Source organism: Ananas comosus, linkage group 1 (assembly GCF_001540865.1).
Source record: "Ananas comosus cultivar F153 linkage group 1, ASM154086v1, whole genome shotgun sequence".
Lineage (NCBI taxonomy): Eukaryota > Viridiplantae > Streptophyta > Magnoliopsida > Poales > Bromeliaceae > Ananas > Ananas comosus.
In genome coordinates this window covers 12,258,370-12,274,287 of record NC_033621.1, presented here as the reverse complement: position 1 = coordinate 12,274,287, position 15,918 = coordinate 12,258,370, and the positions used below count along the sequence as shown (strand labels likewise).

The window sequence follows — 15,918 nt, the reverse complement described above, 5'->3', positions numbered from 1 at the left end:
TATATGCTATAGTGAAGCAGCAAAGAATCTAACAAGATAAGATGAGTCTCTAAAAATGAAGGATACATTTCAATTGGATGCTCTTTATGTATGTTGTATTGTATTTCGACCCATGCCTGAACGAGACATAGGTGGAAATGCTGCAGTTGGAGAGAATAATTTTACACGCATATAGAAAAAAAAAAGGTCAAAAAATAATACTCTCTGCATTGCGGGTAATCCAATTGTCGCACTTCTAAAAGGTGCAGCTTACAACTACGTACAACCAACAATCAAACAGAAAAGACGTAGACATATATAGCATTATAAACAATGAGAAGCCAAATAAGATAAATACAAATGTAACTGATTTATGTTCAACTACGTCCAACCAAACGGTCCAAATGAATCATAAATAGACTGAAAGGTACCAGCATCACTACCATAGTGCCATTAGCACATTGCAAGGATGTGGTAATGCCACTACCATAGTGCATGCCATTACCACATCACTACCATAATGCAAATGTAACTGATTTATGTTCAACTACGTCCAACCAAACAACTCAAATGAATCATAAATAGACCGAAAACTACTAGCATCACTACCATAGTGCCATTACCACGTTGCAAGGATTCTCTTGTCAGTCAACACGACCTTGCGCAGCCTGCACCTCATGTCATCCGTGCTGTCAGATCGTTGGCACTAATCATTAATCCCGAAAGCTCGAATTGTTGGACTTATGCAACAAAGTATACAAAAGCAGCGTCCACGGGTCTCAATTGTGACTTGGTCCAACCAGCCTCACGCCACTTCGAAGATGACTCAGCTCAATCCGGCTTCATGCCATTTCGAACATGACTAAACCCAACCTGGTCTCCCGCCATAGAGCAGGATGTTGGCCTTTTTAGACCAATATGTGCCGCTCAACCCGATTAGGCCGTGCCACCCATGTCGACGTATAAAAGAGGGTGTGGAGGCACGCCGACGTGCCATGTCGATGGCACACTCGACGCCCCCCGTGCGCAAACCTTGCCACATTATATCGTTTATATCACTTACACAGAGATATAGTTGGTAGAGCAAATTTAATCATGACCTCTAAATTCATGGCTCCAATCACTCTCTAGCTAGCTTCCCCCATGGAGAAAACATTTCTTTGAGGCATCTCCACAAACAACTTATAACACAGTTTCTTATGCCCCAGCTTTGTTCTTATCTAAAGAATAATAAGTTAAATAAAGCGAATAATAAATCGCGAGTAATATATAAAGCGAGAGATCGAATCGTACCTAACTTGATGATAATTGGTACTCGAAATTTTAAGTTCGAAACCTAATTATTTCACGGCTCAAAATCGAAAACTCGAATTATTATCATCAAATGGAGGGTTAGATGGAGATTGGTTGGTCCATTGCATGTTTCACGCAGATAATTTCTCCTTTAATTAAGGAGGAGAGAATTTTCCATGTAACGGTCGCGCATAGAATGACATGTGGGGCCCACGCTAGAAATGTCAGGTACACGTCGGCGTTACACCGAAGAAATTTCCCACCACACACACACTGCCAGCAAGATCCCATTAATCTAAAACTAAGCCAGTCAACACTTCAACCAAATCGAAAGCACACCAAAACCATAAATAAATAAATAAAGGTAAAATTGCACTGGGACCCCCCTAATTAAGGTTATTATTACACTGGTCCCTTAACTTCTAACCCTTTTTTTTAAATTTTTTCTTGGGCAAATTTCAATTTATCTCCTATGGTTTTGGTTCGTTCCTATTATTTAAAAAATTACACTTAGGAATTATGTGGTTATCGAATTGCTGCTCAATTTGATAATACAATTTTTAGATAAAAATAGGAATAAAATTACAAGATAATTAAGTGTAACTTTTTGAATTGCAGAATGATGAAATGAAAACAAACTAAACATAGAAGGACAAATTGAAGTTTATCTTTATTTTTATTTTTTTTAAATAACAACCCTACTGTAAATCTTCGATACTGAGGTCATTAATGACTTCACATTTGTATGCTACAGCTGTGACATTTATTTATCAATACATCAATAGTATATAAAATAAAATTTTAAATATCACATCTATTTGTCAGCACATTAGTAGCATATACGACTAGAACTTTTTATTAAACTTAATATTCTGTTGTCTATTAAATACTAATTAGTCCAATTTTATTAGCTAAATATAACACAAATGATTAGATTTAACAGAATCACTGGTAAACTTGATTAAAATTTTTACATAATTAAAGAAATTAATGAGTAAAATAAAGTGGAATGAGGCTACATCAAAATAACCTATATCTGAGGGGGTCTAAATAAACAAAAGCCAATATTTTTTCAACAAGAGTTCAATCATTTGGCTTCAGATATGTAGCCTCAGGAGAGAGTATCCAAACCCCTCTTTCCAGGGTCTTGTCCCCTTCTCTCTCTCTCTCTCTTTTGAGGAGGAGGAGAGGAAGAAGAAGAAGAAGAGGAAGAGGTTGTGTTGTGCCAACCACAACACACCCTGTTTATTGTGTATTTGTAATTTATTGTTATTATTATTACTACTACTGTTATTCATCATTGGTCCAAGTTCCAACCACCTATCATTTGATCCTTATCTTTCCATTTTTTTCCACCTATTTTTCCCTTAATTTCTTGCCCCTTTTTGATTCCTCTCGAATCCTTTGTTACTACTCTGTAAAAATCCCATCTTGGTTTGGTTCCAAATCCTATAAAGGTGGTATTTTTGGGAGATTTGAAGGTTGTGCCATGGATGAGAGAATCCCACCTTCTCAAACTTACTTTCACTACTCATCCCCCCACCATTCGATGCGATCCCCTGCTTCCTCGGATTTGGAGAGGTGGGTTTTGGGTTTGGATCAGAATCTCATGTGATTTTGCTTGCCCAATTTTTGATTTTGAGCTCGGTTTGGTGATTTTGAGATTTGGGTGTTTAAGTGATTTGGGGTTTTACTTTGGGATTAGGGTTTTTTGCTTACTAGTATGAAGCTATTGACTTGCTTAGTAGATTGAGTGTTGCTTTGGTGACAAGCAAAATGTGTGATTGATGAGTAAAAGTTCCATCTTTTTCTTTTTTTTTTTTGGTTTACCTTATATGATTATCTCACTCACTGTACAATTTTACTTCTTTTTTTTTATATATAGTTTATATCTTTTACTATCATAACTTGTTTTTCTGGGATTTATAGTTCCAGATTCTGCATCAGTGTATACTTAGTAGATTGAGTTTTGAATCATGTGTGAATGAAGAACCACTAATGCTTAGTTATCTCATAATAGAGTTTCGAATTTCGCCACATTTTGGGATTATTTTGCTGTCTATTTTGCTGTCGGATCATTGTCGCGGTCCGTATTCGACAGTTGTAGCATCATCAGATCTTTGATCCTTTGCTCTTCGCAGATATCTCGCTGAGCTGTTTGCCGAGAGGCAGAAATTGGCACCATTTGTGCAAATTTTGCCATTTTGTCACAGGCTTCTAAATCAAGGTATGTGCCGCGTATTCTTTTGTTTTCTTTTTTTTAAAAAAAATGGTCAGCTTCATTGCTTGTCGATATTGCTCATCTATGTATTGCATTTATTTGAATCGATGTTTTTTCTGTCTAGTATTACTGTTCAGAGTGTTCTATTCATCTTTACATTCGAATTTCAAATATCGCATAATGTTTAAATTTTCTTTTTACATTCGAATTCCAAATCAAATCGCCGTCCCATGTATTGCTTGTGGCTTTAGCTAGTTCTAGTAACATTCCAATTTACTCATAATTTTGTTGATTATTTGTGCTCTAGTCATAGTCATTTACAATTTATTAATCAACTATGAGAAACACATGCCAAATAATCGCATTCTCGGATTTGATATTTCAAAGGCCCGATGCACTGTTTTTTTTTTTTCTTTTTTTTTCTGACATGTTAAATCGACTGCAGAGATTTTAAGGGCGACTTCTTTGAATCCTAATCAAAATTTTGTCGATCCCGAGAGAATCGAGCATGGCAGCCCGTTAAGATTACCCGGCCACGCTGCGAATGGCGGACCGATGGATGTGGAGGGATGGTCGGGGATGCAAACAGAGGTCGGAATGATTGTGTGATTCACTTTGCTACATAGTATGCGCATTTATTTTGCGATACACTCCCAAAACCCACTCCTCACCTAAAAAAGAAAAACCTCGACATTCATAAGTTCCTGTTCATTATGCGAGCGAACATCTTAAGATGCGAATGCTGTTGTTCATGTTATTCTTGGAGAAAGATCCAACCTACTTACAATCTGAATTCTGAAGTCTCATTTTTTTTGTTTCCTGAGAATTTAGTATATTTTGAAATTTACAGGGAAATGGATATTTTCAAGGTATCGGGAGCCTTCAACCATCGCCGATGGGTTGGAATGGCGCTCCTGGAGCGCCTAGCAGCCCTGTCGTCAAGAAGGTCGTGAGGTTAGATGTTCCTGCCGACAAGTTTCCGAATGTATGTATATTTTTTAGGTCTTATTCAACTTTGGGATCTCGCAAAAATTGGAAATTAACCATTTAATTCATTTCGTGGACAGTACAACTTTGTCGGGCGTTTGTTGGGGCCGCGAGGAAATTCCTTGAAACGAGTCGAAGCTACGACTCAGTGCAGAGTTTACATACGCGGGCGGGGTTCGGTGAAAGACTCTTTAAAGGCAAGCCGGTCTACTCTTTAGTTTCCATCATTTGATAAAGTTTCGACCAAAGTTTCAAATATCGTTATACTTCCAGGTTTTGCTTTGCAAAACATGACAATATTTTACCAGAAAAGTCGACAACTATCATCTACTGTAAGCTATGCAACTTGAAAAATCTCTGCCGTCGGCCATGCTAAACAATTTTGTTATTAGGATTTAGTCTAGTCGAACTTGGTATTCATGTTGTTTTCCCGATTGCTTTCTCTCACGGTTTTCCGACAAGTTTTTAAGTCTTATTGCTAGGTACAGTTTGTCTTAGGGTCATATGGAGATCTAAGTAGGATTCCGACATTCGTTCGCTCAATTTGATGCGTATAGTTGATATTGGTGGAATAATATCACCTATCTCTGTAATTCTGAAAAAAGAAATTACATGTCTTCGCGCATCATGCTATGGTTTTTTTTAGAGACCCTTTGTTAATGGGTAACAGGGAAAGCTACTCAAGTACAATACATTATTTTGTAAATGTAAGTTAACCATTTGGAACTACAGATATTCATTTCAATTACTTATCTTCGTATCATGAATTCGAGGCTAAAACGAGAACTGAAAATTTCATTTACCTGGTTATTAATTATACTTCTTTTTTCCCCATCAGTCAAAAGTTCGCTGCACCACACATTCTTTTATTTTTAGTGCTTCCGTAAGTGACTTACGACGACATTTCAAATAGTTTTTTAGACAAGTATGTGTTTTTTTGTAAGTGCAACTGAAGTGCTTATCCCTCTCTAATTTTGAAAAGTTGGGGTTTCTTTAGGAAGAGAAGCTAAGAGATAAACCTGGTTATGAACACCTGAATGATCCATTACATGTGCTTGTCGAGGCCGAGTTCCCTGCAGATATAATCGATGCGAGATTGAACCAAGCTGTGGCGATATTAGAGGATCTTCTAAAACCTGTGGTGTGTGACTACTACAATATATTTATATGCATGTAAAAACAACAAACATATATACGTAATCTCTCAACGCTAACGCCTTAATTTCACTGCTTAATTGCGCTTTGTTTCAGGACGAATCCGTAGACTACTACAAGAAACAGCAGTTGAGAGAACTCGCCATTCTGAACGGGACTCTAAGAGAGGAAAGCCCGCGTTTGAACGTGAGTTTGTCGCCCTTCAACTCCACAGGGATGAAACGAGCGAAAACAGGTCAATAATACAAGCTCTCAATGGTAGAAAAGGTATTCATTAGTAAGAATCACTCGCAAGCTCCTTATCGGAGATGAATCGTAATCCTCGACGGAGGAGAATCATCAAGTTGGTTGTTACTATTTGGCTTGAAAACTTTGACTTTATTTTACCTATTCATTCTATATCTTTGCCTTAAGGTATTAACATCATTATTTGTGTGGATAAGTTAATGAGGACAAGCACTGCAGAGGTTGAAATGTAACAATGTTTAACTGTGATCTGTGTAACAAAGGCGGTTATAGTGTAATAAACAGATTGATGCTGTTGTGATTCAGTTATAATAAAGTTTGGGTTATTATTTGCCTGTAAAGTGTAACTAAGTCATTGGTTTTGTGCTTTTGTTTATGTGTGATAAAATATCCTGTTTATTTTTGTCCACAGTTGCTAATTTAGGAACTTGGTCACTAACCTGTCACAGGTTTGGGTAATGGATACTTTTGCTTTGGACCCAAAAAAAAAAGGAAGAAGAATTGTTGTACTCTAATCAATGGCAAGAACAAATTTAGTAAAACAGGATTGTTACAAAAGCAGTTTTTTTTAGCAAATAGTATCATCAACATTGCTCAAATTCCTCAAACTTAGTAACATAGAATGACAAATTTGCTGATAATATCATCAATTTCAACCATTCCTACTTCTTGCTTAACTCCACCTCCACTTCTCAATCTCCCTTGAGGTTGCTTTTATTAGCCTCCTTGTGTTCTCTATAAGCTCATCAACTAGGACATCAATCTGATCTCTGAAACAATGAACAAGTAAATAATAGAAAGGGAAAAAAAAAGTGTGGCTATGAGAAATTGAAAGCCAACTACAGCATAAGTCGAAACAAATAAGTAGCCAAAGATCAAATAATAGATTCTCACATCATTAACACTGATACTAATAGTTGAATCCAAGTGTTAACATTTGTCTCCACTGCAACAAACATTAGAACAGTAACAACTACTTAACATCATATATAAGAATGTCTATTGAAGTGTACTCCATTCATGATTCTACAAATATTTCCAATGGAGAATACAACCACTGATTCAACCAAAAAAGATGCATTATTGTGAAGTTAAGAAACTACTTACTCAGATGGATGGTTTCGAGTACCGCGGTGAAATAACTTTCCGACATTTGAGTATCTTCGGTTCTCATCGTACGCAATTCCTTTTCCGACGCCGTACCCGAAACCGACTCCTATTCCGCATCCAGCACCGAATCCGAGTCCGATTCGTAAACCAGGTAATCCAGCGCCTATTCCTGCACCTGTTCGTAATGGTTCAGAATAAGAAAACACGGAAAGAGAAAAATTGATATCAAAAAGTGACTACTTGTCCATGCACCGAAAATCTCATTGAGAGATTTTACAACAATATGCGGCTATCAACTCAACATCGACATCGGAGTTCATACGAAGTAAATCAAACACAATTACGAATCATGATTGAGTTCAAAATAAACTGTAGCATCCTCCTAAGTTTCCTACACATTTTTACATCAGTTTGTGAACATTACCACGTCTTATTACTTCTTCATAATCTCTTCATTTTGTATGCCCTGATGAAGCAACACTAAACCTACATAGATTTATATTTCAGCCACAGAACAATCATATCTCCGGTCACTTTTTTATTAGCTAAAAAACGATTTTTAAAACTGTTAAATTTGATCAAATCAGCAATAAATTTAGTGAAATCCTGTTAACTAAAATCACTTGATATTTCTAAAAAATATATATATATATATATCAAACAACTGTTCGTCGCGTTTTGCGATTTTACGACATTATTTGTGCAGTAATATTCAAATTTCTCAAATTTGATAATTTTTTTTATATATAAAATGAAATTGAGATAATTCGATCACTAAATATATCGAATCACAAAATTATGAAATTTAATTTTTTAAGAGTAGTAATAATAATAATAATAATAATTGAAGAGAGAGAGAGAGAGAAATAGAAACCTCCGAGGAAGCCGGCGCCGAAGCCGAAGCCGCAACCGGCGCCGTAGCCGATGCCGGGGCCGAGCTTCCCGAGGTCGTTGGATTTTAGGACGGGGAGGTTCCACAGTAGCCCCTTCCCGCGCACATCTGAGCCGTCCATTTTCCACCACTACCCCCGATCTTTCCCGAATCTCGTCGCACGTAGGCTTACCGTTTCCTCATCCTCATTTCTCGCTCGGGCGATTTCCGGAAGAATCTGGTAGCGGATGATAAGGTACCCTGGACCTGGTCCACCACGTCATCTTGTGGAGGTGGTGTGATACGTAGCACAACTTACGAAATAAAAGTATAATATTTTTTTTAAAAAAAAAAAAGAAAAGAAAAGGATGAATCCTATTCCTAGGTACAAAAAAGTGATAATATTAATTGGTTCACATTTCTTACTAAATTTATTTTTTTAAAATAATAAATAAAAACAAAAATAAAGTGGATAGTTTGCTCCCAAGACGAAATCAAGAAAAAAAAAAAGAGCCATTTATTAAAATTAGCAGGGAAGTTGCTTGATTGAAGTGCAACTCCTGCTTGTTACAAATCATACAAACAATTGAATTGGATTAATTCACCGAAATAAATATGAAAACAATCAAAATGTGTGTATAAGTTGGGGATCTGGAAGAAGATTAACATGTTACATGTTAGTTAAAAGTGGTCGAAGAATCACAAACTAATCGTTCTCGACATAAGGTATGCTTCTTCGGCTTCCACGACCTCAGAGATGTGATCTTTACCCTGCAAGTAAAGGATTATTTGTTAGAGGGAACAAGAAATTTTTTGACTCTACAGTCCCAAAATATACCGAGATTAATAACAATTATGATACATGATATGAAGAAGATGGTAATTTTAGTCGTTTCACCTCAAAATCCCCATTTGTGTTTCTGAAGTGTTATAGAATGAAAATATCTGAAAAAAGGACTAGACAGATTTTTCATAAATAGTCCCTCGAACAGCTTACAACTGCAGCAAAAGCAAAAGCTTCAAATTAGAGCTTTTGCTCTTAGATTTGAAAGTTTGAGTGATCGTGCCAGATTTTCCATTTGCCTAAAGTGGTGTGTAAAAATGGATCATGATCGTACCGTAAAATTCTTTTCTTTATTTTCCAGTAAGTATTGGTTAAATGCGCCGTCTCCTCGGAGAATTTTAGCTCCGCACCCTGGTCTCTCAATGGATCCAATGGCTTCCTCATCCACGACAACTGCATCTACTCGCTCATTTCCGGTCTTTACATCCGGTATCTACAAACAAATCCATCAAGAGGCATAAAAGAAAGCTTAGATGGCAACTAAGATTTCATTGCACATTCACCTGTTTTAGGAACATTTTATGGATATTTAGCAAACTGAAAAATAATACCATGCAAAGGAAAACTAGATTGAATTACCATATAACTAACCAACAAGCATACCTCATACATGGCCTCCATAAGAACACTTTCCAAAATAGCCCTTAAACCTCGTGCACCAGTGTTTTTGGCCGTTGCTTTCATTGCAACCATCCGAAGTGCGGTGTTGATAAAATGGAGCTTAACCTGGTAGTAATGATGATCTGAATTAATTAGAGAAGCAGCTTATTTTGGACAGCCAAAAGAGTACTACCAAGGGATGGCACAACTCACCTTGTTCATGCTAAACATTTTCTTGTATTGCTTGCAAAGAGCATTCTTTGGCTCTGTAAGAACCTGAAGTCGTGTTATGCCGCTTTGTTAGCGTCTCAAGAATTTATAAAACAGACATCTTATAATGGACTCCTTAAACCACATGACCATCTGATCATGCAATCAACATGCAACTGAATCAGGACTATCACTATTGGACATGTTGATAAATCAACTACATGTAATATCAAAGAGTTACAATGGGTATCAAAAGGGCCTAAGGATGATGTAAAGATCGAAGCGACCTGAACAAGCTGATCTTCATTCAACATGGACAAGGAAACAAGTATGGGAAATCGTCCGACAAATTCTGGAATTAGACCATACGATATGAGATCGCCACTTTCCACCTGTGAAGGGAATATGGGCCTTCCATGTCACGAGTATTTGAAAGTTCAATTAAATCTTTTCTGACGAACAAACCAACATAAGACATCATTGTATGTTTATTAAATAGAAAGGGATTTTTTTTTTTATTCTCCCGTTGTTTCAGTTTATTGATGCTTACTGATTCTAGTAAGGATGAAGTCACTAGGGCATTGGTCAACCCACCATTTCTCATGTTCGCGCGGACAGGTGCTCCAAATCCTATTGAAGAATCTTGCCGTCTGTTACATGTGAAATACTAAGCATCCCTTAAATAACGTAGTAAGCAACATATATTTTAACACCATGAAATTGTTGTTACCTTTCTGAAATACATTTCTCCAAATCAACAAAAGCACCACCGCATATGAAAAGAATATCTTTTGTATTTATCTGGACCAACACAATAATTGGTAAGAACTTACCTTAGCACAAGAGATTGAAAGTATAATTTCATTCATAATGCTCACTAATTCCAGCAAATGGAAAGTGAGAGACATATGGTAAATGAGAGTCCAGTTGATTCTGTTAAAGTCCTCCCCTCTACAAGTTTTATACTTTCTCTGTAAACTGGTGAAGTTGTCCAGATAGAAGATGATTCGCTCCAATCAGGAAGATAAATTTTAGGTCAGATTGAATGGTATTTGTGCTAAATTAGAGCATTTCAGGATTGGAGTTGTCTTTTTTATCATTTGTATTTTCAGGCTAGTATAGACGATAGTAACAAAAGAATCGATAGACTTAGATTAACTATTAACAACGATAAATGTTGAAGTACCTGTATGCTGTCACCACGAGAATGTTTTCGAGCTCCCTTCTCTGGAACAGTAACTATCTGGATAATAATGGTCAATTAAATTCTGAAGACAGCATGAGGTACCAGAATTATAAGAAATTCAGCCCATAACAACCATACAATTGGTGAAGTTCTTAAACTGAAGAGAGAGGTTTTTCTCAATTTTTCCTCTGGTTGTGCAAGGATTAGGGGAAACCGGAAAACAAAAGGTTAAAGAACCATTTTTGTCATGAAACTAAAATAAGAGGGTTAGCATCTTTCATATGACTATCAATATGGATCATTTTGATGCTTAAAATAATTTCTCTAAACTAGTATGTAAGGTGCATTTTAGACCTTTTAGATCACATAACCTCATGATCTTATAATACAAGTATTGAACACTTTAAGGTCGCTCTTTTTTAATTAATGAAATGTGTGGACATGGCGAGCTCGTCTCCACATAAGCCAGCCATGGATAGATAAATATCAATGCACCAACAAAATTAATGTTTCACAACTTACAGTTCCTTCTAGCATCTTCAATAATGCTTGTTGAACACCTTCACCAGATACATCTCTACTGATATTAAGACTCTCAGCCTGCATTTAGCACCATTATTGTAACACTTTCCACCTGAAGTTACATATGAGATAAAGAGTTCAGCTACCTTCTTAGTTATCTTATCAACTTCGTCAATGTACACAATTCCGTGCTGAGCTGCTTGCACATTGAAATCGGCAACCTAAACATGCATTTATTATATACAAAAGCAAAAGCACAAAGATTTGAACTTCAGAACAGTAGAATCCTTTTAATAAAGTATATAAGTAAAAAGCAGTATTTTTGGACCAATGTGCAAACTAGGTATCCAAGTTGCAGCCACTTTAGCCAATTCAAAACTTGCCCCATTTTAACTGTTGTTTGGAAAAGTTTATGCATATTTCAACTATGTCCAAGCCTCATCACACTCTTAAAAACCTAGCTTTAAATAGAAGAAAGTTGGCAAGCCACAAAGGTTACACATAGGGGATGATTTATTTGAAAGTTGATCGCCGTGGGTAAGTAAAACCACAGGAAGCTATTACCGAGCCTGCATATATTAGCTGTGGCATGCCCCCGTGCTGATTGGCCATTGGCATGGTATGTTTTACAGCTTTGATTGTTCCAGCGATCAGCATGATCGGCACAGACCATGTACGAAGGCCTTTTTTTGCGTAGACATGCATTGGGCACATGATAAAATTGGTACATGCCGATCATGCTTACCGGCATAGCAAACCTTATTTCAAGTTATGGGGAGTGTGGCTTAGCCACCTCCAGCTTTAGGACCAAAAAATAACATTAATTCATTAGGAGATGCAAAATTGAAACACATTGGATGCTAGTTAAACAGCACAACTCCAATAAGATAGAAAGACATATTTTGATAATTAAAAACGACCCAGAAGGGTCAAACCACCAAATATAATAGGTGGTGAAAATACAAATATGACATACCATAAGCAACTTGTGCAATATTGATTCAACATCTTCTCCAACATAACCAGCCTGCAATGTATATCCCCACTTTCAATTCATGTTAGCCATCAGATTGAAATTCAAATTAGAAAGCATAATTCTCGAAGCTAATTTTACTAAAATCCTGTGATTTCTAAAATGGGCGAAAAAAATTATTATTTTCCTATTACAAAGCTAATTCTACTACAATCCTGTTATATTTAATGCGGCGAAAAAAAATTACATTATATTCTTAATACAAGTTTAAAATAAAAAGTAAGAACTTGCCTGGGTTAGGGTCGTCGCATCAGCAATAACGAATGGCACATTCAGAAGGCGGGCTAATGTTTTTGCAAGCAATGTTTTCCCTGTCCTTCCAGATGATATAACAGAACACATTTAGGTCAGACCACCAATCTAATTCACAAGACTCCAGCCATTTAAGCAATAAATAAAATCTGATAATTTCATCCGATTTAGTGCATGTTTGGCCTGACTTCAGAAACAGCTATTCTAGACCAACAAGTAGAAGGCTTAGAAAACCAGGAATTGGGCTAACAACATTCTAGAGAATTGATGTGGCAAGAAGGTGATAAATTTGGAGCCCCAAAAGCACAATCTCTTATTTGAAGTTTCTGCTCACGCCAAAACTAGGAGCTCTAAATAATAATTCACCGAAAAAGTTTTTAGTGCTTTTTTCAATAATTGTAATCAAATAGCACTTTTGAGGAACCTCTAACCTAGCCAATTAGGCCCTAAGAAACCAATAAAAGTTTATCCCTTTTAAATCATAATGATGTCGCACCTGAGCCAGTCGGCCCCATCAAGAGCACATTGCTTTTCTCTAGCTCTATGTTATCAGAATCATCCGTTGCAATCTCAGGGTTCCCTGCATCGGCTGAGGATCTGTATATGGATTTAATACATCAATGGCTGTAAGCCCATAAGAAAAATACTAGCTTATTTAAGTGTTTCTAATCCATGATTTTTGAATAATCAGTATGTTCAAATGCTTCAGCGTTACAAGAGTATGACAATAATGAAGCAATGATTCGCTGAAAATTTATTTGACCGGTTAACTTGAGGAGACATTAGCTATACAAACCAGACTAACCCTCTCTGCAAGGATGCATGATAAATTCTCTTGTAATGGTTGTGAACAGCCACTGAAAGCACCTGCAGTTTGCATTCGGGAAGGACAATTAGACACAACTGAGAAACTACGTAGGCTTTGAAATAGATCATATGCTTCTGCGCACTGTTAGACACAACTGAGAAACTACGTGGACTTTGAAATAGATCATATGCTTAAGCTTTTAGAGTATTGTTGTTTCACATGGCATCAGAGTATTGGGTCCTAAGTTTGAATCTTTATTCCAAATCCACGTGGTGTTTCACACTCCGAACATTTAATTCACAAGTACACGTCTAACAGAACAATTGGATGGTTGTACTATATCCAATCACATAAAATGAGAAATTATACATGAGTACATTTCAAGTTATCCCAAAAACGTTCCAATGATACCTTAATCTGAAACTAAATTAGTGAATAAATTAATCGAGCAAACTCTGAAATGAATCTAAAAAAAGAAGGATTAAACAAAAATGCTACCTTTTTAGCTCTCTCCTGCCCGATCACAAATCTATCGAGCCCCTTACAGATCTCCTTGGGCGTCGGCAGATCCTTCCCCAAATTCGCCCCACCCCACCACTCCTTCCGCCCTGACCTCCCCCGATCCGCCGATCCCCCTCCCCCTTCCTTCTCCATCCCCCTTCCCCTCCCCTTCACCTGCGCTGCGGTCAGCGGTGGCAGCGTATGCACCGCAACCTCATTCCCGCCAGGTGGTGGCGGAGGCGGCATCATCGGGCCCGGCATTGGCGGCGGCCGATCCTCCAATTGCCCTACGCCCCCCGACAACCTCATCGCCTCTAAGAACGAGGCGCGGATCCGATCCCCGATCTCCTCCTCCGATCCAGCTACACCCTGATCGGATCGGATGCGCCCGATCTCGACGAAGCTCCCCTGGAGGGGGACGAGCTTGTGGGGTCGGAAGAGGAATGCGGAGCGGCAGCTAGGGCAAAGGTTGACGGCTTTGTATCCGCCGGATCCGTCCCCACCGGATGCGCCGTCGTGCGGCGGCAGAGGCTGAGCCGGCGCCGGCGCCACCGGAGGAAGGGGGCGGGTGGAGAAGAGGAGCTCCATGTGGTTCGAGCACCGGGGACAATTGGCCTCGGCTCGGATCCGCCAAGAAGGATCCCCACCACCGCCGCCTCCGCCGCCGCCGCCGCCGCCGCCCCCCTCGCATTTGTACCGCTCCGAGCGGTAGATCTCGCGGCGGCGCCCCGCGACAGAGGCGGCGCGCGCCGCCGCATCGCGGAGCCTGCTCCATTGTAGAACCCTCGACATCGCTAGAGAGAGAGAGACAGAGAGAGAGAGAGAGAGAGTGGGGTGGTTTCCTCTTCCTTTTATATGCGGGAGAAAGGAGGGGAAAGGGACGAGGACGAGGACGAAGATAGCGGAGAACCGAGATTCGATTGGGCTAATCTCATCCGTAGATCAGACACAGGGCCTAATCATCTGAGCCGTTGAAACAAGCAGAGAGAGTGAGTGAGGGGGAGCGTATCACGGTGATACCGAAGAATCTTCGGAGCTCGGACCAAATGGGTCAAACGAACGAACTGGGTCCAACGATTATTAACGGTCGGTTTTGGATAGGACACCAGAAGGGAGAGAGTGCGTTCTATTCACGGTGTCTCCGCTACTTCGTTTCGGATAGGACGCGTGTCCCACGCCAATATTGAAGAAAAAATTCTTAAATAATTTTTTTGTAAATTTATCTGACTCATCATCATTACAAAAAAATATTTTTATTATAATTTTTTTTTTCCAAAATAAATAAATATGATTGGCTTATTTTTAATGATGCGGTGTACGTAACACAATACATTTTTTCCATTTTTTCTAGAAAAAGCATCAGCACAGAATTCCTCCATTAAGAATTTTTCGATTCGTTGTCGTGTGTTAGTATACAAAAATTATAATTTTTTTAAAAAATTTTAGTACTAAAAAACACTCAACGAATTATTTGATACAGACAAAACTAATATGTAGCAGCGGCTTGGAGGCTTCTTAATATAGCATCGTTGTGAAGCTCTCCACTAAAAAAAAAAATTCATTTTTTTTGTAGCAGCCATCATGTGCATTCCTTTACTTATGAGCGACTGACTGAGTCATGTATATTATACAAATCTCTACTTTTTTGAAAGCACTAGTACGTACATATGTCATAGGATTCAACTTGAGTCGACAGATTCTTTATTTGCTTGTCAAAAATAATTCTGCATCGGTTGAATTACACTGAAAACTAATATCTTACTGAGTATTTTTTCTAAAAAAATTTATAACAAAATTGTATAGCGGAGGAGGATATGAGTTATAAATTGCAGCTAATTTTCTTTCAAAGCGTGCAAATGGATCTGTGATTGCCAAATAAAATTTATTTTTCAACAAAGAAATCGACTAAAGTAGAAAAAGGAAAAAAAAGTAAATAAAAAAATTCCTTTTAAAGAGAATTAAAAAAAAAAAAAAAAAAAAAAAAAAAAAAAAAAAAAAAAAAAAAAACTGGTTTATGCTCATTTAAGGGCCAGGCCCAAGCCTAGGCTAGATAATTTTTGGGCAATCAGTGTCCGGGTCCAGATCCAATAAGACCCAAGT

At 38.0% G+C, this 15,918-nt stretch overlaps 3 protein-coding genes across 5 annotated transcripts; 1 reads left to right on the top strand and 2 right to left on the bottom strand.

Annotated features, from left to right (window-relative positions):
- LOC109714291 (KH domain-containing protein At1g09660/At1g09670-like) lies at positions 2,380–6,222 on the top strand. The gene is made up of 7 exons (XM_020238863.1): positions 2,380–2,853; positions 3,414–3,499; positions 3,939–4,084; positions 4,344–4,478; positions 4,561–4,677; positions 5,478–5,621; positions 5,732–6,222. The coding sequence occupies exons 1-7, from the start codon at positions 2,762–2,764 to the stop codon at positions 5,876–5,878; spliced, it is 867 nt and encodes a 288-aa protein (XP_020094452.1). The 5' UTR covers positions 2,380–2,761; the 3' UTR covers positions 5,879–6,222.
- Positions 6,414–8,144, bottom strand: LOC109717807 (keratin, type II cytoskeletal 2 epidermal-like). Its single transcript, XM_020243735.1, has 3 exons — positions 7,866–8,144; positions 6,989–7,166; positions 6,414–6,651 (listed from the first exon to the last, which is right to left on the bottom strand). The coding sequence occupies exons 1-3, from the start codon at positions 8,002–8,004 to the stop codon at positions 6,555–6,557; spliced, it is 414 nt and encodes a 137-aa protein (XP_020099324.1). The 5' UTR covers positions 8,005–8,144; the 3' UTR covers positions 6,414–6,554.
- On the bottom strand, positions 8,357–14,654 carry LOC109717789 (CLP protease regulatory subunit CLPX1, mitochondrial-like). Of its 3 annotated transcripts, XM_020243712.1 has the most exons (15): positions 13,816–14,653; positions 13,315–13,376; positions 13,006–13,106; positions 12,489–12,568; positions 12,201–12,251; positions 11,371–11,445; positions 11,225–11,302; positions 10,703–10,759; positions 10,247–10,317; positions 10,067–10,166; positions 9,804–9,908; positions 9,520–9,582; positions 9,310–9,432; positions 8,981–9,139; positions 8,357–8,633 (listed from the first exon to the last, which is right to left on the bottom strand). In XM_020243712.1, the coding sequence occupies exons 1-15, from the start codon at positions 14,608–14,610 to the stop codon at positions 8,562–8,564; spliced, it is 1,992 nt and encodes a 663-aa protein (XP_020099301.1). In that variant the 5' UTR covers positions 14,611–14,653; the 3' UTR covers positions 8,357–8,561. The 3 variants fall into 3 exon arrangements, with proteins under 3 accessions (XP_020099301.1, XP_020099308.1, XP_020099315.1); XM_020243719.1 differs by lacking the exon at positions 9,804–9,908 and having other exon boundaries at positions 13,816–14,654; XM_020243726.1 differs by lacking the exon at positions 13,816–14,653 and having other exon boundaries at positions 13,306–13,376.